Here is a 24,591-nt window from a genome sequence, read left to right as displayed (position 1 = left end):
TTCTTGGGACACAGAGCTTGGACAAGTTCAAAGATGGCTAACCTTGACCTATTCTAAGAGGTCAAAAGGTTGCATTCTGTTTAATATTGTTATACTCATATAGCCGAGGGTATTTTATTTTGAATTAATCCAAACTATCAGTAGCTAGTTTTTTTTTTAAATGTAATCCAAAGTAAACAAAAAATAATAATCATGGGATTTAGATTACTTAGGTATTATTTAGGTTATTCTGCATATATCAGACATATTTCAAAATATATACATAAGGAAATACTTCATCGTAGTTTCACGTGTCAGTCAAAATTGTGATTAAAGTTTTAAGTGGTGTGCCAAATATTTCAAAGTGGACCATAGTGTTCTCAAGTTCGGTGTTGAGCCTCATCTGATCTGAAGTGTTTTCAATAGAAGCATCAATAAAATTACATTTACTGCAAAAGCTTCTTTCAAACTTTGGATCAAAGACAATTCCTTAGTTTATATTCCTTCCTCATGTTACATGTGGAAAAAAGTGAAATGCTTGAGATGTAAACGCTGATCCATCTGTCTGCCCACTCCTAATCTATTAGCATATAAGAAACATGTCTACAGAGCATTGGATGAAAGTGGAATAACTTCATAGAAAGTGATACTGCATATGGAACAAATACAAACAGGTCCAGAAACATTTGGACAATGAAAACCTTTGACATTTTGCTTCTGTAATTACAAATTAACCACTGAGGAAAGCAATTATTTGTATAAACAGTCCCTACATTTTTAGAGGATGTAAGTACTTGGACAAAACTAAACATAAGAATTATCGCAAACTGAAATCATAATTTTTTTTACAGTCTTTTTTTTTTGTAAACATGTCGGGGTGGATACACGAACAATTCCAAATCACTATTATGTTCAAACTGCTTTTTTATCAATCCTGTGAATCACTAAACTAGTATTTAGTTGTATAACCACAGTTTTTCATGATTTCTTCACATCTGCGAGGCATTAATTTTGTTGGTTTGGAACCAAGATTTTGCTCGTTTACTAGTGTGCTTGGAGTCAATGTCTTGTTGAAACACCCATTTCAAGGGCATGTCCTCTTCAGCATAAGGCAACATGACATCTTCAAGTATTTTGACATATCCAAACTGATCCATGATACCTGGTATGCGATATATAGGCCCAACACCATAGTAGGAGAAACATGCCCATATCATGATGCTTGCACCACCATGCTTCACTGTCTTCACTGTGAACTGTGGCTTGAATTCAGAGTTTGGGGGTCATCTCACAAACTGTCTGCGGCCCTTGGACCCAAAAAGAACAATTTTACTCTCATCAGTCCACAAAATATTCCTCCATTTCTCTTTAAGCCAGTTGATGTGTTCTTTGGCAAATTGTAATCTTTTCTGCACATGTCTTTTATTTAACAGAGGGACTTTGTGGGGGATTCTTGCAAATAAATTAGCTTCACACAGGCGTCTTCTAACTGTCACAGCACTTACAGGTAACTCCAGACTGTCTTTGATCATCCTGGAGCTGATCAATGGGTGAGCTTTTGCCATTCTGGTTATTCTTCTATCCATTTTGATGGTTGTTTTCCATTTTCTTCCATGTGTCTTTGTTTTTTTTGTCCATTTTAAAGCATTGGAGATCATTGTAGATGAACAGCCTATAATTTTTTGCACCTGCGTATAAGTTTTCCCCTCTCCAATCAACTTTTTAATCAAACTACGCTGTTCTTCTGAACAATGTCTTGAACGTCCCATTTTTCTCAGGCTTTCAAAGAGAAAAGCATGTTCAACAGGTGCTGGCTTCATCCTTAAATAGGGGACACCTGATTCACACCTGTTTGTTCAACAAAATTGATGAACTCACTGACTGAATGCCACACTACTATTATTGTGAACACCCCCTTTTCTACTTTTTTTTTTTTTTTTACTAATAGCCCAATTTCATAGCCTTAAGAGTGTGCATATCATGAATGCTTGGTCTTGTTGAATTTGTGAGAATCTACTGAATCTACTGGCACCTTGTTTCCCATGTAACAATAAGAAATATACTCAAGACCTGGATTAATCTTTTTAGTCACATGGCACTACTATTATTCTGAACACTACTGTATGTTGTTATATTTACTGATAAAAACTGATATCTTGAACTTCATTTATATCAATCATTATGAAATACAAACAGTATAGCACTGCACAGTAAATCAACCTGGACTAGGCAGTTCTCAAAATTCTAACCACCATTCAAGGAGGAGACAAGTGAGGGAAGCCACTAAAACATCCAGACAACTCTGAAGGACTCACAGCCTTCTGGGGCTCTGATAATTGTGCACGCTGCAAATTTGTGTGCTGCACCACCACATGCACAGGTTAATGGTGAAGTGGAACAGAGGAGGATGCTCTTCAAAAGAAGATGTTAAATTCCAGCTACACTTTGCCAGAAGGCACATGGGAGACACAAGCTATTCCCCTCACTCACCCAATCTGTTCTCCGTCTGTATCAAAAAGCGGTGACCTTTGTGGGGGAATGGCGAGGACGGCATTATCGTCTCCAGTGTCTTCATCATCAAAGTCGGAGGTGTTGAGGAAGTCAAAACTCTCCAGGGCACTCTCCACCGTCAAACTGAGGCTGGACGAGCGGCTCCTGTGGCCTGGGAGACGGCACTGGAGAGGAGCCAAGAGCCGAGATGGTGAGAAATTTTCACCCTCGAAAAATCAGACATGAGCGCAGTAACACTGACACTTTATTCCATGTGGCCACAGTCATGTAAAGAACTCTGATTGTTTGAGCATCTGTATTTTGAGTGATTTTTCCACAGCACGATAAGGTGTCTTGTGTGGATAAGTAGTAAAAATCCTGCATTTACAAACTATGATGTTTCACGAATACGAAGACAGACGACCGCTGTAGGCAACTGGTTATAACAAATGAAGCAAAGTCTTAGTTTGACAACGTAGACCATCTGATAAGCAAAAAAGTAACTAAAAGTTCTTAATAGTGTTTATTTTTTCCAAATACTACTCTGATAAAACAGTCCACATATTTACATAAAAAGAAAAAAAATCTGGACAGCTACCTTGAGGAGGTCCTCTAGGCGCATCACTTCCTGTTCTAGGTCCTGTATCTCGCGGCAGCGGTGCGTCAGGGACTCCAGCCTCATCAGAAGGCTGTGGATAGCCTCCTCCAAGCTGCTCTCCAGAAAGGCCCGGCTGCCCTCCCCTGCCCAGCTCAAGCTTCCTCCGCTCTCTGTGGAGCTTCCGCTCGGCGGCAAGATTTCTGAAGAAGTCAGCCTCTTCACAAGCTGCCGAGTCAGGCTCCCTGCCTCCTCCGTGTCCAGTTCTAAAGGTTTCAGCTCATCAACATGGTCCAGAAAAACATCCTCCGGCGCTACTGTGGACAGATGGTTATTGGAGCACAAGGACCTGGCTGTTGAGCAACAGTTGGAGCCAGAATGACGCTGGGACTCTGTGCGCTCCCACTCGGAGTCTTCTGCCGCTTCAGCTTCATCGCTGGCAAGACTGCCACTGGTGCCGCTGTGCCGACTTCCTCTGCTACCAGTCTCCCCTTCCTCTTCGTCGTCATCTTCACCCTCCTCCTCTTCCTCCATTAGATTTTCCTCTGCAATGGAATTCTCTCTTGCTGGAAAGATCTTCATAGATGATGGGTCCATTTCCGGCGGCGTGACTGTGATCTCGGGGTTGGATTGGCCCGGGGAGCGGGAGCTCGGGGCAGGGCTTGGCGTTGAACCCGAGGTGTCAGAGAAGGTAGAGGAGAGACGCTTGCACTCGATGACGCCGCAGCCGCCATTTTCAAAGACATCGTCAGGTAAGGTGGACTAAAAGAAAACACAGGTAGCAAATCTCAGCTGGCGTAAAGATAAAAACGTTAATGCCGGCATGGAGTCAGAGGTCACCGCAAGACAAACAGCTCAAGAAAGAGATCTACTCCATGTCTCAAATCTGATCAATGGTTTGATTAAACCAAGATACAACGATGACAATTTGCCCAGAAATACAAACAGATCAAACAGCACATCATGCAAACATCCACATGTGCCAGATTGTGGCGTGGAGAAAGAGACCGCAAAAGTCCAAGAATTTTCATACCAGCAGCACATCTCCACCATGCCCGTGTGGCCACAGGGGGCATGGTGGGATAGAATCAGGTTAGGAGGCCCCCCCACCACACACACACACACACACACACTCACATAGACCTCCAGACTGGATTTGGGTCTTGGCCGAAGTGAGGCCAGATCCCCAAACGAACGGCTGTGCCTTAGCTTCTCTAGCAGGGTGTCTCGGAGCATGTGCAGGAAGGAGAAGTGTTGGCGTTCCACGGGATACGGTCGCCACTTCTTTCCACGATGTACGCAAGGCAATGGGACAATGAGGTTCATGTTTGAGTGACGGAAGGTGAGATCAATTTTTATATTTTAGTTAACGTGCAAAAGTAATGAATGACAAAAAAATTGGTGCCTCAACTTTTCATGAATCTAGAAAGGTATTAACATTTCTAAGGTGTTAGTAGCAGCTACTGTTTCTCAGAATGTCTTCAGACCACCAACCCACAAAAAGCACAGCGTTTTACCAACAATGGAATAGAAGTAGGACTGTGTTAAACTCACAAAGAAGGACGTGTCCTGGAAGGTGGGGGTCTCTGGTGTTCCCTGGCTGTAGACAGACACCCGTCTTTGGAGGGCGGTGGCTTTGCTGATGTTTCCAGATGACAGAGTTAGGTCCTCCACGTCGAAGGGGCTGGATGAGGAATAGAACTTAGCAACATCTTTGGTTGATCTGTCACCTATGCATGGGTAGCTACTATTAAAGAGGGGCTAGCTTAAAAATAATTCTTATTTTATCTGATAAAACATACTAAAAACATGCATTTCCCACCGTTCTTATGAGTTATTTTGTTGTTGATAATTAATAAATGTATAAAATAAAAAGTTACAAAGAACACATCTGAATGGTCAGATATTTTATGACTTATGCGTCTGGGGACCAAGCTCCTGTGTATATTTGGCGCTGTGGGAGACGGCTGCCTCACCAGCGTTTGACCTCTTTTTTAGCTAATTTTTTCCTATCCTTCTACCCTCCTGCTCTTCTCACAAAGATATTGTGTACTTTATATATATCCCATGGTTAATTTTAACTTTAACGCTACCAGGAGCCAGCTTCTTCACCTCAAGAGAGGAATTGCTGGGTCTGAAAACAAAGGGACAAGCTGGGATAAAACACCCCATCGCAGCAGAGTTGAGGAGGAGACCCACGGGCTGCAAGGCCTGTGCTAAGCTAAAGGCTAGGCTAGCAGACAACCGGAGGTGCTACAAATTATCAAATCCCTCCGTGATCATGGGAAATGTGAACTCGCTGATCTTGAACAAGATGAAAAACCAGTGGATTTAACGTGAGAGCAGGTTGTTTATCCATATAGAGATGTGGCTGACCCACCTCATACCGGACGCTAACGTGGACCTGCTGAGATTCACTGCTGTGAGAACAGACAGAGACACTAAAGCAAAGGTGGGACTCATCATTTGCGTTAACAACTACTTTTGTAACCCAGGACACATCATCATAAAGAAGGTTTTGTGCTGCCAGGACCTCAAGTTGCTAGCCGTTAGCCTGCGGGCATACCATCTACCAAAGGAGCTTAGTCACCTCAAGTCCGGTCAAAAAAACCAAAGCCAGCTGTCGCGGTGAAAGCAGAGACAGCCGAGAACACAGGAAGTCTTTATTTATTAGTCTAGCTGAGGACATGATATAAATTCTAAATGATTAACCGGTACAAAGGCGAACACATTACCACATACGCTCACGTCACACTTTTGGTTTTAATGCAGCGCCTGTAGCGGTCATTTATTTTTAGCGAATTTGTTTAGCGCGATAATTATCAATAGAAAATGCACATTTTGAAAATAATTGTAAAAGTTTCTTTTATTTAACACTTAGAATGACACTATTATCCAAAAAAATTAAAGTCCTTCACCAAGACAGTTGGAATAACTTGTAATGACTGAATTTCAGCACTAGATGGCAGGAAACTGTCAAGTCATAATTTAGTAAAGCGTGTAATATTTTTGTAGCGTTTAAGACCAAATAATAATTGGGTGAATGAACCACAAGATGACATACAGTAGATACAAACAGATGAATAATGTGATTGTTTGTTGTTCATGTAAGAGACTACTTACTACCAGATGACCTCCAGATTAAGCTTGATGGTTCCCAGATCGTTGACGTCCACAGCCACCACCTGAGGCATGGCGGTAAAGAGCTCCTTCGTCTCGCAGATCACACTGCCCACAAGCATGTGAGAGGCCAGGCCCTTCAGCTCCGTCACCTATTACAACAACAACAAAACACATCCACTTATGATCCACTGAAACACTACTGTTCAAATGTTTCTCACAACAAGGCACCAGTCAGCTGAACTGTTTACGTCAAGGAGATTTTGAACAAATTAGATCCGAGGGGGTAGAAGGTAGACAGAGGTCAGTGGAGATGAAACCTCTGGATGTGTGAGCTTTGCACTGAAGGAATTAGTACTATTGTGTGAATAATGGCACCAAATAATCACAACCTTAAGAAAGAGCAGCTCAGTGTGCTTGGACAAGTCCAGCCAGCTGTAAATGGGCACTGACCTACACTCATACTACAGTATCTGGAGACAGGCACTGGCACCAATGGGCCTCAGGGCAGAAATAGGACATACGACTTCTACACTGTACCTTTATGTTAATCAGATCAGAGATGAGTGGCATGAAGACCATCTCATCTCCATCCCAACTCTGCCTGGAGTTGACTTCAATCCTCCCCTTCAACTTCCACCGCTGGCGACCGTAACGCATGAAGATCTGAAGTAAAAAAAAAAAAGATATGAGTGAAGGCAGATGAAGAGAGAACTAAGATTTGATATCTTCAAATAAAATCAACCAAACCCGTAACAGCAAACAAACTACTGATAGTGTGCATACGCTGCTGCAATGTTAAGTTTCACACTTGAATTCTGACATTAATGTCGCCTCAAGAAAAATTTTAATGAACTTGCCTCATACTGGTCTCCAGGACAGAGCCGAGCAAAGCCTGCCAAACCTGATGGAGAAGAAAATGATTTTAAATCTTTGAAAGAAAGAGGAGAAAAAAGAAAAAATGTACACAAGGTAAAGACTTTAGTCTGCATTAAATAACCTCTGAGCATTAGCTGACTTTGTAGTCTAATGTGAATTAGTGACACTGAGCAGTTGTCACATTGCTGCACGTGTTTTGACTGTGCAACTTATTTAAAGAGAATGTAGTGTCATCTAGTGGTGAGGTTATAGATTGCCCTGCACTGTCGCAGCTTTGTTGCCTCTCAGTTTTTCACTTCTTTGGTGACAGATAACACATTTCCTTGCAATCTTCCATTTAACAACAGTTTGAAAAGCAGATTAAAGTCTGTCCCTATTTGGGAAACTGCATCAATATGGCGGTGCAACATGGCCGCCTCCATGAGGGGGCCCAATCCCATGTAGATATGAAGGCCTCATTCTAAGATTATGAAAACACAAGGATTCCTTCTTGTAGGCATTTATACACTAATGAACATATAGTTATTGATGCTATATTCCATTTCTTCAAATAAACACCACTAAATCCTACATAGTGTCACTTTAAGGGTTTGCATTATCTTTTCAAATGTCTATTCATTGTGCTAAACACTATTTTATACACTGGTGAATTAATGCCTTGGTCTTCAGCAATATCAAGTGAATGAATAAATCAAATTAGATATCACCTTTCATTTTTATGTGGAATTCTCCAAGCAGATTCTCCAGTTCACTCTCAAATGCGCTCATGTTCTGGAAAGGAGATAAAGATAAGCTTGATTATAAATCAAACGGCTCCTTACCACACAAGAAGAACAATGGTAATCAAATTCCATGCAGACGAACAGCGACACGCCGCTGCAGAGGCAGCAGACCGATCAAACCACTCAGGCTTATCGATGAGTGATGCATTTCTACTGTTGCAATTTCACACATAAATATAATATGTAAATTTAAATATAATGTAACCGTCGTGAACGGCATTACCCATGCTCAATTATTTTAAGTGTTGCTTAGATTTTGCTGTAATTTGCCAGGTTTCCTTCCCCTATGCTGGAGGCGATAATTAAATCAGTACCTCCGTGTACTCCTTGTAGCGGCGGTTGACCTCTGCGATGCTCTCTTTGGTGCCTTTAGTGGAAGGAGACGAGGAGAAGGCCTGCTTCATCCGAATAGCACCTTCCCTCAGACGGTTCTGGATGCAGAAGGCTTCATACAACTCATCCACCTAAAAATAAACAGCAAAACAGAGTCGGCTAAACCAAGCCTGCAAATGCTAGCATATAATGACTCTGAAGGGCCACCGACTTTGACCTTATTTACACTTTAAAAATAATTGAAATTACTAACAGAAGTGTATGTTGTTCCAACTTCAGAAGTCTTATACATGTAAGACATGTATAAAACGCACACATACTGACCAAGCTAGCATCGAGTGGCTTCACATTTCCATAAATACACCGCAATTTTGCTCCAATGCACTATGATTAGGTAAATGGCGGGCACAGAAGGTACCCAGTTTCTCAGCGATTCACCTAAATTAACTGGTCTGAAAAAAAAAAAAAAAAGTGGTTCATAAGGAAGTTTTTGTGACAATCCATTGTGCAGCAACTCATCTGGGAAGATTAAGGTACTTACGATCAAAAGATCACACTACATATTCCTACAAAAATTACAACTCTCCGAGCAAACTAAAAATTATCACAACCAAATGGCGTACCTCAAGAGTTTGCCATCTTTCTAAATGTGATACAGCAGCATGAATGACCATCACGCAGAAATGAATGACGATATAAACAGCATTTTTGTAGCACTTAGCTTTGCCTTACAAGTGGCTGTCAATGATGTCTTTAGAGCAAATGTATGTAGGGCAGAATTAAACAGATTAGACAGAATGGTGAGCTAATTTGTAAGCTGATGCAATGAACTAGCTAACCTGGACAGCCACTGTAGCGGCTGGGTCATACTAAGCTAGCTAGTTCACTAGCTAGCTTGTGGCACTGCCACTACTCAGTAATAAATAAATTATATGAAGGGAGTGTATTTATATCATCCAGTATTGTTGCAGCATACAGAAAACATGCCGTTAAGTTTTAGAAACGTTTACATGTCCGTTGGGCAGAATTTTCTAAAGTTACATGACATGGCTAGCAAACACGACAGTTATTTTCACATGAGTTAGCATCTACAGGTTATACTAGTTAGCTAACTAAATTACATTAAGGGAATATGTGGTTAGACACTGAAGAACACAATCAAATACTGGCTGCAGCATTTCAGAGAAAACCTTCTCATGACATCCACATGCTTTTTTGTATGTTCGATTGCTATTATTATTTATGTTCTCGTTTTCCAGTGTGAGCTGACTGGTGGGCATCTCTGGTAGCAGCCTACGAGAACAGACCTTCATTTTCTCATTTCAGCAGCACATTTTCCTTTTTAGTAAATACACTTATTCATGTTCACTGCTTGAAATGAGCACGACTGCTAACTCTATTTCATCTCTGAACCCAATGATCGACAAAGAAATGTGAAGAGCTCAAAGTTGTGATGTCACTGTGACTGCCATCGCGACTGATTTCAACTTATTAAATAAAGTTGAAATGCCGACTGACTCACTTTGTTACGGCAGCAATTTAGGGACATCATAAAGTCGCATGTCGGGAAATAAAGTAAAAAGCTTAACAGGAAAGTAACAAAAATTTTAAAAAATGAGGTTGTAAAAATAGAGTTTGAAGGATGGAGGTGGAAAAGAGTAACAACAAAGACCACACATAGAGATGGATCGATGGGGAAAATAAGGCAGAAATGTCGTGAACTGAAGCAGTGAGGAGATTGGGGAATCGGTGTTGCCTCCAGCGGCAGACACCTACGTATGTGGTTGCAGTATGATACCTCAGTTGGAAACTCCCACTGTGGCAGACAACATTTAGAGCAATTTTGGGAACATCTGTACAACTCAGTTTGCACCACCAGAATAATAACCCAAGCCCACAGGGAGGGAGAACATTGACACCAACAACAAACTACCAAACTAGGCCGGGAATGACAAATCTGAGTGCTCACGTTGGATTTGCTCTTACACATTCGTCTGGCCCGTGTCCTATTGAAGCTGATTTACAGCCATTTCCTGATATGGGGCCGGCTTTATACGACGACAGACGATACCTTCCATACACCTAGGTTAGCCTGTTGCTAAAAAATGAAAATCCTGGGGTATTGTTGATTCCCCTATAGTTCAGTCTGATTTCTACTCTTTTGGAAAACATGGGTGTGGAAAGGCAGGCACAACAAAACACCTCTGGTGGGCCTCAAAGGAAAATACTTCAGCTTGTCTGACGACCGCGCTGAAATATTAATGCTTCCTGCTCTTTATAGCTCTCATTACGGGGAAGTGGGAGAAAATGGGCCATTCTGATGCCTACCATGCTACCAGCCACACCAACTATTGGTGCATTTTTATGGAGAGATCATATGCCTACATGTATGCAACGTGCATGTTATTCTGTGCTTCCAGATGAGGTTTTGTGATAAAAGTGCAATGCTGCTGTGGTTTTGGGGTGGGGGGTTAATCGCTCCACCTCATTCCGAAGAGTGACTAACAGTGGAAATGTATTTTATAGCAACTGTTGGCGCAAGTGCACATATGCATACAGAAACAGACACCCGCCCCATCCCACCAACTCAACCCAGCCCGTCTGTCTGTGGTATGTGGCGGCGTTGCAGCTGCTGAGCCGAGCCCTTTATAAAATATGTCTCCAACCACAACTGGTACGTTGAGCTGTTGGATTGGTACGGCGCTGGCACAGGGTCAACAAACCAACAGGTTTTTGGGAAAAAAATAAATAAATAATTTGGGAAAACTGAAGATGAGATGAAAATGCATGTCAAAAGAAAACCACATATAAACGTACAGGTGTAGAGCTGGGCAATACGAAATATTTTATATGAGGATTGTTGTGCATATTTTGCATTGAACAAATCAAATTTTTAAAATACATTTTGAAAAACAGCTGATGTTTGTGGTTTGCGTACATGAAGTGATTTTAGTACTTGCGTAATGAATAAGTAATGGAATACTTCAATGCCAAGTACATGATGTTTTGTCCGCACCTGTTTATTGGCAGAATTATTGAAAAACTAATTTACTTTATTTTTGTGAAATCTGGTGAAAACCTGGAGCCTTGCTTTGAACAAATGTTTAATTTTAAATAAAAGAGCAGGAAAAGATTTTACCCATTACATAGTATGATATAAGAACAAAATAATAATAATAAAAAAAGACTGTTTAGTCATCATACTTGGATAATTACAAAAAATAACAAATTTTTTTGGTTGATGAAAAATGCATGTCAAAGCACAGTAATTTGGGCTTTCATAAACTGGGGCAGATAAATAATCATTCAAACTGCTTTTATTTTGTCCTCATTACAATGACCTATTGATGCCTTCAAGGAAATGTCCTTCTGTAGGACATCCGACTGCTTTCTGAGGATGACCATCAGCATATTGCTCTGCCTCAGGGATATTTCAGTGGCAGAAAAGAATGAATATGAAAGACAAAATGCAGTCAAAGAGGCAACACAAACCTCAGAATAGTTACATGGAAAGAACAGCACATGTAGGTGTGACACACAGGAGACCACCAACTGACTCAAACGCATCACACAAGATGGACATGTTCCAGAAAGCTGCCTTTTACGTTTCACCTTTTTTTTTCTCCTGGTATCACTAAAGAAATTAAACGTATAACATTAACAAACAGTTTATACAAAATTCATGTACAAGTTTGCTAATGTACCAACTATATCAGCAGTAGTTTGTACCAGTTTTCAAGTAATACTGCAAGTAAAATTCCTCTAGATTAAATCCCGTTAGTGCACTAAATCCTGTGTTAATTGCAAATCAGCGGGATCACAAAAAACTCAGCGATATTAAGGGAAAATCTTTGTTGGGGAATGAATTATGCTCCCACATAGGTGAAATGTGTTTTTGTTACTACGTATCACAGAGTTTTCAAAGGATCATCTCAGTATCTATTTTAAATGGTGGGATTTTAAATAATGTGAACAAAGACGCTTCAGGATCTGGCAAGAATCCTCTTATGATGAAGCCGTTATCCTGGATATTAGAATAATGCTGGGCGCGCGCTCTCTTTCTGCCAGAGGCGCCGTGATTACAGGGAGATTAAAACGAACAGGCCACAACTGTTGTGTGTTGGGGGGTTTGGCTGGATGTTTTTGTGTTGTTTTCTTTTCTTTGCTCTCCAGGTGGTATGCAAACTGGTTTTTGTCTGTGGAGACGGTGCTGGCAGAAGAATCCTTCACCCTCATCAACATTATTGGCTGCACTTGTGGAGGATGTTCATGTGCAGGCCTAATGACTCGCAGCACCTGTGGATGATGCTCACGTGCAGACTTAAAGACTTTCAGCTGAAGCAGATAATGAGATGGCATTCTGCATTTAAGCCATGAGTGATTCAAGCAGAATTGCCGGGAACTCGACCTTGTGACGTTCGTTTGTGAGACGCTGAGGACCGCGCCTGGGTTTGACACATCGTGCCTGTGAAGGAGGACGGGTGAGGGACACATGCTGTCAGTACACAGAGGTGATTGATTGTCTGAATAAGTGTTAATAGTAATTTGGTATTTTGTTACGCAGTATATTTGAACATTGATGAAAATTGTGCAGCTCGCTTCTCACGCCCGTGGCGTGCGGACTGATGATCCTCCACCTGTTGTGAGAAGCTGCTCATTTACATAAAGCTTAAAGTCAGACCTGAATGTGTTGCTGATAGTGTGTGCCTTTGAAGGATATTAGTTGTAGCTGCTGACTTACCTCACCTCTTCTATCCTTCACAGAGAGTCAGTTTGTCGTGTCCACCTGGGGGGTGTTTGGCAGTGAACCTGAGTCCAGAAGCGCCAGGCTTCGATCCCTTTGGGCGCTGGAGAGCGCGCCGTCCTTCACTCCACCAGACAAACGCACTTTTATGTTGTACACAATTATTGCACGAAAGGGAAATAAATGTTTTGTTTTTGGAACCGCTTTCTGGTTATTTAGCGCTGGGTTCAGTCAGACGCAGGTCCGCTCCTCAACCCGCGTCGGCACATAACAACAACAAAGAGCATTAAACGCGCAACGCAAAGTCCCTCTCTGGGGACGTATAGGCATTTGTGTTTATAGGTGGGTGGCAAGATTAGCATTTGAGAGATGTGGTGAAAGCTACGACCGTGCTTATCTTATCAAATCACATGTGAAATATTCAGTCGGTCTTTCTGCAGTGCAGGAGACTGAAAGTCACACTTCTGACCTTCAATCTGTCATTTTTTTTCCTCTTAATGATGCCCAGCTGATGCTCCTGGCACAATACATGCACACATACACACCTTTCCCATGCACCACATCCTATGTGTTGTATGTTGCCACCTGCTTCCTCCATGAAGGCCAATTATGCCGCAGACATCTGCAGCCAACCAGCAGCTCGACCACGAAAAAAAGGCCGCGCTGATACGCATCATAAACACTAACAATTTACAGATGGACAATAAAGTCGTCCCACACGGCAGCTGTCCCGCACAGTGAGACACGTCTACGCCTAAACACATGCAGTACAATCACACGTCGGTCATCGGTAGATGGAAAAGTTGATGTTCCATTATTGTCTGCAAGAGGTTGTCCGGCACGTAGGCCACCACCGGCTGTGACAGCCACAAATCCAGACAGAGCGCGTCATCGGAAGTTTAAACTTGACAGCTGTCACGGTTTGTCACAGCTGCAGTGACAAGTTGTTTATTTGTGGGCAAAAGATGGAAAGCAAGTGATGCAAAACTGCCTTTGTGCTGTATTCATTAGAAGAAAAACAGAGGAAAAAACTATCATCTAAGCACAGCTCAGTCTGTAAGCGGTTACCGTCTCACCAGGTTTGTCTGTATGAAACGTAACGGAAGGGTGGGACATGGGGCATAAACTTTAGACAGGACTGTAGGTAAGAGACCCGTATCCCAAGCGTTAGCGGCTGCAGGTGAGAGACATTTCCATGCGGTGGTACTATGACACCGAGTGGAACCATGTGGTGATTAACAAAGCCTTACAGTACAACTACTTCATGAGAGATTTCATAATAAATCTCTAGTAAGATTAAGTCCCTTCGGCTGCTCCCTTGTTTTTCCACTTGGGGTCGCCACAGCAGATCCGAGGTGGATCTCCATGTTGAATTGGCACAAGTTTTACGCCGGATGCCCTTCCTGACGTTACTCTACATTACATGGAGAAATGTGGCAGGGGTGGGATTTGAACCGGGAACCTTCCACACTGGTACCAAGTGCACAAACCACTTGGACACCACCCCCACCATTTCAAAATAAATCTTGATTATTGTTAAATTCTTATTTGGTGGTTTTTTGTGAAACACACGTTGCAATCTTGTCTTTTGGCCGAAATTACATCAGACACGGTGCAAATTCCACGAGATCTCGTGTGCGGTCGCCACAGAAAATAAAACACGGCAAGATACAGATAATCACTGCACACCACTACTGGGTTAGTAGTACTGCAATACACTGTTAATACTACTGCACATGTAGCCACGCTGCACATTTATTGTGGGTTCAGATCGAATCTCACAGATTCAATACTTACTGCACATCAATGATTCAGTGATTGCCGCGTGTGCACGAGAATTCAGCACACAGGAGCATCTTAAACTTTTTGCAACTTCAGAGAAGCAACTATCTTCTGAACTCTTAGTTGCTATTTTGAAAGATAAATTTGACGTCAAATTCACTCCCCTCCACTAATATCTCCACATACACACATTTAAAAGGTGGCTGCTCCTCCCCGCAGGCTGATCAGCACCTCCAGTCTCTTAAAAAGCTCCTCTTTTTTGCGTGCACAAATCTGTGTAATCTGTGCAGTGATCAGAGCTCTGAACTGTTGTTGTAACACAAATGCACACAACCCACAAGCTCAACTGATGTCTTCCAATTCACAGATATTCTTCAGTGTCAAAATAAGGAACAAAAGTGACAACCGGGCTGAAAGTGCTAACTGAATAAATACATATCAAGAGACTCGTTGAGAACTGGAGGCAAGAATGTAACCGGCACTCTGTGTGTCATTTCATTTCCCGACCTAGAGTCCCTTGTTTGAGGAGAGTGGTGTCAACTCAGAATATTTTGATTCCAACTGTGCTGAACTACTCAATGAACCTTTTATGTTTAACTTTTTTTTTTTTTAAATCATTTAACCACATACAGCAACACATCCAGGTACAGGTGTTATCAAAATCAAAATAGTTAAGCTATCAAATTTACATAAATTTACAATTTATTATGATTTATTTAATTAATTTAAAGCCTAATTTATGCAGCTGCAGCTCTGTAACTCCGTGTCATGCAATGAAGTGCATGACACTTTTAAAGTTCTCCGTCACTGGATTATGCATTATTATGGATTAATTTGACCCTCAAGGTTTTCTTTCTACAATCATCACCTCCAATTCGAAGGTAAGCTGTACATTTTTCCCTCTTTTACCGACTTCATGCTGTAAATGTGTGGACTTTTTGGATCCATTTTTAAATCAGCGTGCACACTGCAAAAACTATTATAATACGAAGGCAGACAAAGGAGTAAAAGCAGAAAAGTGTCAAATCACAGCCTTCTGTCTCTGATTTAACAGGCGCCCGGCCAAGTCTGAGCAAGGTGTGAAAAAAATAAACGGTTCGACTTTTAATCACAGAAATGACTCCAGTCCCACTTTCCTCAAATTGGCGAATGTCAGCGCTGAACTTTAATTTGTACTTCTGCTACTGTGCACATCGGACTGCTCTTTTTAAAAGAGAATTAATGTTGAATAATCCCTTAAAAAACAGCTGACGTGGGTTAAAACGGCTGTTACGCTCTTTTAACCCGCATGTCAGCCATTTATTGCCACTTCATGGACGTGGAATGCCTCCATTATGACACAGATATATATTTATATATATATTTATTAGATTTTTCACAGTTATATACAACACTTATTAGCGTTTTTAACAGGCTGCATTTATGACTAATTGTCGCAGGTGCACAAAACGTTCTCACAGCCGTAGCTTTTACTGTGACTGCATCAAAATTAACAGTTCTCACTTAAAAACGAGTCGTCATAACACAACATCACACTTGTGTAAACTTTGGAATTAATCTATGCCTCCATTCTTAATGTTAGCAGCTATATTCCATTGAAGCGCACGCTGGGACACCTCTAATAACTACGTCACCTGTCGGAAACACTCGAGTATTCACGAGTACTTTCTTTTCGGAAGTCTCTGTAGCTGTTTGCTGCGAATGCCGTATACTTTGAAACAGGTCACAGAAGTGCACATAGTAATCCGGTGGATCATCAGATGGTCACTAACAGCCTAAATCTAAATTGTTATAATTTCAGTATCACATCTCCTTTAAATGATAAATAAATAAATAAATAAAAGTCAAAGTGCATAACACCTTTAAAGGATTAGACGAGTAGCAATACAAGTTATTCTACATGAACTTCAGGTAAAACATATCTTAGTAAACTGAGTGAATCAGATGTCAAAAAACAGGCGAATTTAGCTTCTCATTGCAAAAGTTTGACAACAAAGACAAGCATCCAGACAGAAGCTCGAGTACATTTTTAGAATGACAGCTCAGTACTCAATGTAACTTTTTTGTTTCAAGGCTTTTCAACTGCCTGGAAATATTTGCAGCTGCAATCAAATCTATTTTTGTGCAAAGCAAAGAAGATGATTCTTTAGCTTTAGAATAAAGTTGGAATGAAGGACAAAGCCTTTGAGTGCATGCTTTAAGAGGAACCTCATGACAACCTCAAGACACAACCAGCATGAATGCACCCGTTTCTTAGCTATCAAAGTCTAAGTGGAGCACGCAAGCAGACAAATTTTCCAACGCTGACAAACACTCTCGGCTATTTTCATCTCAGTCCTCACGTCCCTTCTTCTGTGTGGTCATGTTTGAGGCCCGGCAGTCAGTCCACACCGTAACCCACTAACTGCCCTGACCCAGATTCAATGCAGCCTTCAAACAGAAACACTCGCAAGACACAAAAAACTGTTTAAGGAGTCGATTTGTGTCTGTCGCTGTGTTGCCTTTGCACATCTTAAGGCTCATTTTTGTCTGAGTGAGCGCACAAAAGGTTTAACGTCATCCAATAGATGGCACCTCTGAGCGCTTCAAAGGCTCCATCTACGGGTAACCATGGTTACCTTTGGAACGGGGCTCTTGTTTGGGTGTGTGTGTGTTCCGATTGCCTGCTGTCATGTCTGATTTGATGCACAGCAAGAGAGACCATTACAAGAGTACATAGGGGGACGTGGAAGAAAAGTCACAGAGGCCTGCAACCTTGGAGGGGATTACATAGCAACCATGGCAGATACTACAAAGGAGGATGCTGAAAAAATAACACCTTACCCTACCTGGTGTTCTTGGTGGGGGAACATTTGCTTCCACCATCAAACAGCAGGCACTTTCCCAAAATATTAACCAAGAAGAACATCAACACCACCTGAATCTAGTCACACAAAACCTTCCTGTATCAGACATGAACGCAGAGTAGAGCCATAAAATTTTAAAATGCTGAAGATAAATATGAAAATCTCTTGAAAGTACAAAAAAAAAAAAAAAAACTAGAAACGAACGCCAGTGTGTCAGAACAAAGCGATGTGCTTGTAGTTTGGTTTCTGTTGCCCACAGCTGCGGTTGCAATGCCAGAATTGATGAGCGGGATGCCAGGAGATAAGAGAAGATCGAGGTGAATGAAGGCATTGAGGCAACGCCTCAAACCTTCAACAGCACACACTGCCTACGTTCCAATGTGCAGCACATACTCAAAGCTGTCAATCCAGAAAACATCGATATCAATCCACAAAAATATTTTGGTGTCAACTCATCTGCAAGACAATTTTCCATAAGCTCTAAGAAAACCTTTTGTCAGTAAGTTGCGTTTTGTCACGGTAACTGCCAAAAACAACAATATTAACCCACAGATCTCAGGAAGCACTGAAGCCAAAGAGATTTTGGCCTTTAATGGATCACCAAGCCCAAGTTACTACGTGATCAATTAAACATTTTCCTGAAAATGTCCAGAAACAGTGGCAGTGACCACAGATCCCGAAACAATAAATAAATCAAATCCTGACATGAGTTGCAAATTCAAAGTGTTGGTTTTACTAATCAGCTTTCTGCAGAATGCTGTGGTTATTTAACTTCCTCTGGTTTGTGTGGCAGTCCATAAGAGGTGCGACAGGCGATGAAGGCACATATGGTGAAGCTGTGTAGGTGCAGTGAGACATGGTCGGTCACGTGCATGTGTATCGATTCCAACGCAAACCACCACAAGTGCAAAAGACCACAAAAGAACATCATCGTTTCACTTTCATTGGGGCGTAACCGTGTCCATGCATCAACTATCTAATGTGGACCCTACCCAGAATGCTTAGTGGTCATATTTAAAGTCACTCCACCCCAACTCATGATTTTGCTGTTCTGTTGGAAGCTTTGCCGTGTTTTGTCAGAGCTCACCTTGCTCATGTGAAATTCCAGACGCCTCATATACCTCTCTATGGTTTTGATTTGCTGCAAAAGACAAAGCACAAGAATTTATCTGTGTATGTAATTTTATGTTTTAATCAATGCGCACAATAAATACTACAATGACCTATGCAACTGACAAGTTTGTTTACTATCTTTACAGATTACTCAAAGAATGTCTCAGAAAATGCAATGCACTGTTCCTCATATGCAAATTTCATGCTAATTCGAATAACTTCTCTCCATCTCACAGCTAGTCCTCTAAAACTACTTTTCTTTATGTCCCTCTGCACAGTTTCTCTCATTCTTGTCCTTTCTCTTGCATTATTTCGTTGGTCGTCTTTCTCTTTCTCCTTCCTTTCAACTCTTACGCATCAAATGTTTTTCAAATCCACTCGGCACTTGCAGCAGGTGTAACGGCAGACACTCCCCTCTGTCAACTCACCTTGTCAAGATCATACAGCACTCCCTGCAGAGAGGACAAAAACACACAGAAACGCAAAGAAATAATCACAGTTACAGCAGAGCATGGCTCTGGTTTGCATAAATAATGACAACAAAGCAGATCACAGCAGTTTGCAAAAAAATTTAAAATAAAAATATAAAGCAGTGCTAAAATACCCTCGGCCATATGAGCATTGTGTTCTTTATAATTTGCAGTTGTTTAATTAATTATTAAGATCCTATTGTCTTACATACAATTTGTACATGTCCAATAAAGCCGCTCTCTCAATCAATCATAAACAATATTTACAATTTAATGGTATCTAGGCTTTGCGTGTGTGTTTCCATGAGCTTTTGACAAGAGCAGAAGATGTGCAAATCAATGAATATTTGTAGATCACCTTCTGTGCATTTTAAGGTGTTAATAAGACAGGTTTAACCCATAAAAAGTTAGCGGACGTTAGTGTGCATGCTAATGTCCACTAAATATCTTATAAATCACTCCAGATGTGTTATTAGGTTCCAAAAACAATGTTTCCAGTTTAAGAAGTGTTTATTTCTTACTAGAATGTACATAATATATGACAAAGAGGTTCTATTTACACACAAACAAAATGGAGTTTCCACCTAGCTAGCAGCCTGTGATGTCACCATGCTAATGCCTGATAAATAGTTTGTAAATCCTTCCAGAGGTGTTATCAGGTTACAAAAACAGTGTTTTCAGTTTTAGAAGTGTTTATTTCTCGCGAGCTTTTACATAATACATGGGAAATGTGTATATAAACACACAAAATTAAGTTGTTTTGAAGAGACCAGCAACTGACGTCACAGTGTAGCTCTACTCTGATTGGCTGTCACCCGCGTCACTCAAACACAAAACAGATCAAACTGAAACAAAATGTGACTTTTTAACCTCTTATAATATGTCAAGGTCATCATCTTTGAACTTGTCCAAGCTCTGTGTCCCAAGAATTGTCCCTCTGAATTTCAAGAGTCTGGCAGTAATCAGACTGGACTTATGCTCAGCACAGACAGACGAAAAGCCTCTGCAATACCCGATGGCCATATTTGATGGCCCCGCGAATAAAAATCTGTTAAACATGACTATCCATACCAACCGTAAATAATCCATGAATTTAAGGTTTAAGTAATCATTAAGCATTTGAATATCAATTAAACAAAATCTGAAATCTTAGTTTCACATATTTGTAACTTGTCTTCGAGCACTACAAGAACACTTACTGGAAAAGAAAGTGACTAAAGTTTGTTCTCACCAAGCGAGAGTTCCTCTTCATATTCTTCATAAGGGACGTGAGTTTGTCCAGCTCTGTCTGATGAACTTCCAGATACTCGCTGAGAAAACAAAAGGATTACAATTACATTTTTGTGGCAATATTGAGAGCTTTCAACAATTTAAATACAAGGGCAATTCCACCGTGACTGACGTTACATTCAGAAAGGAAGTGGACCTTTTGAAGTGACCAGGACTTAAAATATACAGCCCCTGAGTGTTTCTATCTTGGTGAAGGCATAATAGGGACAAGGTCTACTTGGTAAGGGAAGGAAACATTGTTGGTGCTTAGTACAAGATGGTGGTACTCAATACTATGTGTGTGACTGACGTTACAAAAAAAAAAAAGCCAATAAGGAAATTCATAAACTTTACTGCATCTTTGTCTTCAAACTATACAACTCTTTTTATTCTAGGATATAAGGTTGCAAGCAACTGTCATTCTGCTGCTCCTTGCCATGTTACAGTTCAAAAGCATAAACTGAATGATTGCATGATTATGTGTGACTGACATTACAGTATGTCACTCTATATTTAAAGTTACAAAAAAAGAACTTCCTGCTGGTAAAACAATGTACTTTGACAGGCAATAGCTATATTCTATAATTTGACAACTTAATAATAGGTTATGTTGGTATTTTCATGATTTCTGGGCCAAAGCAGGTTCAGTGCTGCCAACCAATTTCCCACTTCAACTGAGGTGTGCACTGTTCTCATTAACACAAAGCAATAATATCTTAACTTTGAAGTTACCAACACTAGCAACTAACAATATTTAACAGAGAATACAATACCCATACAAGCAGAACAGCATAAAACTGACAGTGTCATTGTAATTGAAATTACTTTCTTTCTGCACAAGTGAATATTTGCTCTTACAATTTCAAGTACTATTCTCCCAATTTCTACAAAAAATAATTTTGGGCCTGTGTGCTTCTGCAACATGGAACTGCCCACAGTTGGAATACAAACTATACAAGAGACTAGAAGCACTCAAACTGCCCAATGTTCCACCAAGTTTTAGGCACCTGAGAACATAATCTTATTCATACATTTCATCATATCTGTAGCAACATCATTTATACATCCTTTCTGAATATGAAGACTCTTTTCCAACATTCTTGATGTCTTCTATTGTGTTGGATTTATTGATCCAAGTAAGAATCCTAATGAACAGATCTGGCATATGTCAGCATATTCATGTCGCCATGTTTCAGACGTTAGTAACGTGAAGTTGCTATCATAACGCATCATTGAGCAATGCTATTTGTGAAAAAACCCAAAACTTTATCTCACGAACATACACATATATGCACCAAGCAATGACAGTGCAATCAGCTCATCTACTCTCCAGGGAGTACCTATCGTGTAAGTATCAAGTGTCTACCATGTGTTGTTAGTGAGTTTCTGTGTCACATACATATGTCACTCAATCCTTATTAATATGCAAGTACAAACACTACACAACTCTAAAGTATAACTAGTAGATCTATTCCGCAAGGGGGGCCTATGCTGAGTTATTGTATTCACAAGAGTGGGTCCTCGTACAGACAAATACAAGCATGATGATATAATGTCCAAACTATGCACAGTGGTGAACTGAAGAAAAATGAATGAAAGCAACAATAGAAATGAATAAAAATGGTGGCGTTTGAGTGGGAGAAACTCACTCCAGGCCTTGTTTGAGGGAGGTGTAGATCTCCTCCAGCCTTTTAGGCTGTGGATCTCGAGAGCTGCTCCCTCCCTTATGGCCGGACAATTGAGGCTTCTTGGGCTTGGACTGAGGCTTCTTCTGTACTGCTGAATTCCCCATGAAAGAGTTACACCTGAATACACACACACACACACACACACACACCAGAGAATGCAACAATGTGCACATTAAATATTTTGCTTTTTCCCCTCCCCTGGGCCAATACCAGAGGGGTCTACCTGTACAAGAAAAAGCAGAGTTATGCAACTCAAAATATTAAAAAATTCTAAATATTAGTAAATCATTCCAGACTTAAAATAATAATTATAATGTCATGCATCAGCTTTCTTTTTGCACTGTTCCTATAAAGTGATGCCTGAAACCCTGAAAGAAAAACACATTAGGATGCAAAAACAGGACAAATGTCATTTCTTCACCTGAACACCTCCTAAATGAAAAAAAAAAACCCAAAACAAAACATGGAACTATTTAGCTCAGGAATTCCACAGTACTTCAGATATTCAAGCTGGCGTCGCCTGTAGACCGGCGTCGGCATGATTCCATCTCACTGGACAAATTATGCAGAAGTGACACTTCTGACCTACATTATTCAAACATGAATAGCAGCAATCTGTCGTCATGTCAAAACATGAACACAGACCTGAAGAACTCTGCCACACAAGCACACAGATGAAAACATATACATGCACCAACTGCATCAAGGTTGCTGCAAACAGAATAAAAATGGACTCAAGGTCCACACCAAGGGGGGGGGGACAACTTACTGTAAATTGGCCTGTGAATGAATAAATAACATTGACCTTTGACATTGTTCTTTGTCAAAACAAACGTTTTAAGGACAATTATGGGGTCTATCTTCAACCACATGCCAAAGTTGGTGGAAATGAGCCAAAGGACCTCGAAAAGTAGGAGAACAAAGACAAGCATTGCTCAGGTGTATAATTAAACAGCTATTTTTAAGACTTATTTTCAATATTCAAAGTGGAAAAAACAAAGCAAAACCACTTTCGTCCTGAAAGGACGGTGCTCTGACCATCCTTTCTCCTGCTAGCGTGCACTCACCTTGCACTTTCCACTTTTCAAACCCCTTGCCATCTCAGACTTAGCTGACAAATGACATTTCCGTCAGTTGAATGAAACAATCCCAGCTCATCTCGGAGTCAACTATTTCCGGCACTCGGCAAAGTCGGAACTTGCCGCCAAGGGAACGTAGCGCAACTTAGGCTAAGCTGCTGCTAATCTAGGGCACTGCTGAATGAGAGTGCTGTGTAGCCTTAAGGTCACGCACGCCGTCGTGTGATGCCACAGCAGTACAGTCTGCAGGCAAAGATGTGCACATGCATCCAAGCTGATCCTGCCCCATGGTGTGCGTTTGTACTTTTAGATAGAAGAAGGCAAAACAAGTGTACATTAATGCACGCTTTGGAAAAAAACGTTGCACGCTCAGTCAGGCAGGTGCACTAACAGACTCGAGCGTCATCTCAATGGCTTTCCATCTCTCTCATTATCAGACAGGAACTTGTCAGTCGCCCACACATCTGTCCGTGGCATTCCAACAAAATTACACTGTTCACTGTCTGAGTGGAGACGAGGCGGGTGGGCGGGAGGTGCCTTCAAATAAGTTCACTCAACAAGATCAGGGCTTCTAAAGAGGAGCCCTCAACTCAGGCGCCACCAAGTAAAAGTCTGAAGATTGTGAGAGATATTTCTGTGAATGCGAGAGGGCCTCGTTTCAAAGAGATGAAGCAAGAGACAAAAACGAAGCAACAAAGACCAAAAAGTAGCATCATGAAGGTCGACTACAGACATAATTCCACAACAAATCATTTTCAACATATGTTAACCTGAATTGGACCACAAGCCAAACGAAGAGAATTTTTGTCTATCATATTTTACGGCTCCAGAAAGTTTGATCCCCCTATGAATGTCACAATCCAATCAGCATAAAGTACTGCCCCTTTTGGGCGAATTCACACTCAGGTTGAAGATTGCCCAGATTTCTCTAATAGAATGTAAAAACCCATATTTTACCCCCCAAATTGCAGGAACTACAGTGCAACCTCTACGGGTTCCTGGAGGACTTGCACAAATGTCCTTTCGTTGTACACAGGGGCACCATATGGGGTGAAGGTTAGGACCATTCTAAGGGCCAATGGCTGACAGGGGCCATGCAAAAATTTATTAGAACACTGGCCCCCCACACCAGGCGTAAACAGTATGTGCTAGCAGAGAGCTGGTGGAGGAAGCAGCATGATGTCTCAGCCTCCCTTGAGAAATTTGTGAGAAGCCACCCCTGGCTGCAGGAGCTTTTCATATTTGAATGTGAGCTGTTACACATTTAAATTTGGGCAGCGCATTTTACAGACATATGTAGTAGGTACGAATTTTATCATGCATATCCAACACCACACCGATAAATAACCGAGCACCCACATAGCTCCATCAAGAAAAACTCTGGTGCCGCCACTGCATCTTGCAACAACACTAACTAAACTG

General features: G+C 41.1%; 1 protein-coding gene across 3 annotated transcripts in view; it reads right to left on the bottom strand.

Moving 5' to 3' along the window:
• The window catches only part of ripor2 (RHO family interacting cell polarization regulator 2), a 109,770-nt gene that overhangs the window by 7,887 nt on the left and 77,292 nt on the right, over positions 1-24,591 (bottom strand). For all 3 annotated transcript variants that reach the window (XM_034160149.1, XM_034160147.1, XM_034160148.1), the window contains exons 3-14: positions 22,052-22,207; positions 20,365-20,443; positions 19,092-19,115; positions 18,638-18,691; positions 8,160-8,309; positions 7,771-7,834; positions 7,045-7,088; positions 6,725-6,850; positions 6,188-6,336; positions 4,619-4,748; positions 3,068-3,826; positions 2,470-2,654 (exon numbers count right to left, since the gene is read on the bottom strand). In XM_034160149.1, the coding sequence (XP_034016040.1) occupies positions 2,470-2,654; positions 3,068-3,826; positions 4,619-4,748; positions 6,188-6,336; positions 6,725-6,850; positions 7,045-7,088; positions 7,771-7,834; positions 8,160-8,309; positions 18,638-18,691; positions 19,092-19,115; positions 20,365-20,443; positions 22,052-22,207 (1,920 nt within the window). The remainder of the gene's footprint in view (positions 1-2,469; positions 2,655-3,067; positions 3,827-4,618; positions 4,749-6,187; positions 6,337-6,724; positions 6,851-7,044; positions 7,089-7,770; positions 7,835-8,159; positions 8,310-18,637; positions 18,692-19,091; positions 19,116-20,364; positions 20,444-22,051; positions 22,208-24,591) is intronic.

This window comes from Thalassophryne amazonica, chromosome 20 (assembly GCF_902500255.1).
Source record: "Thalassophryne amazonica chromosome 20, fThaAma1.1, whole genome shotgun sequence".
Taxonomy (NCBI): domain Eukaryota; kingdom Metazoa; phylum Chordata; class Actinopteri; order Batrachoidiformes; family Batrachoididae; genus Thalassophryne; species Thalassophryne amazonica.
The sequence above is the reverse complement of the archived record's forward strand: the minus strand, read 5'-3'. Positions and strand labels throughout refer to the sequence as shown.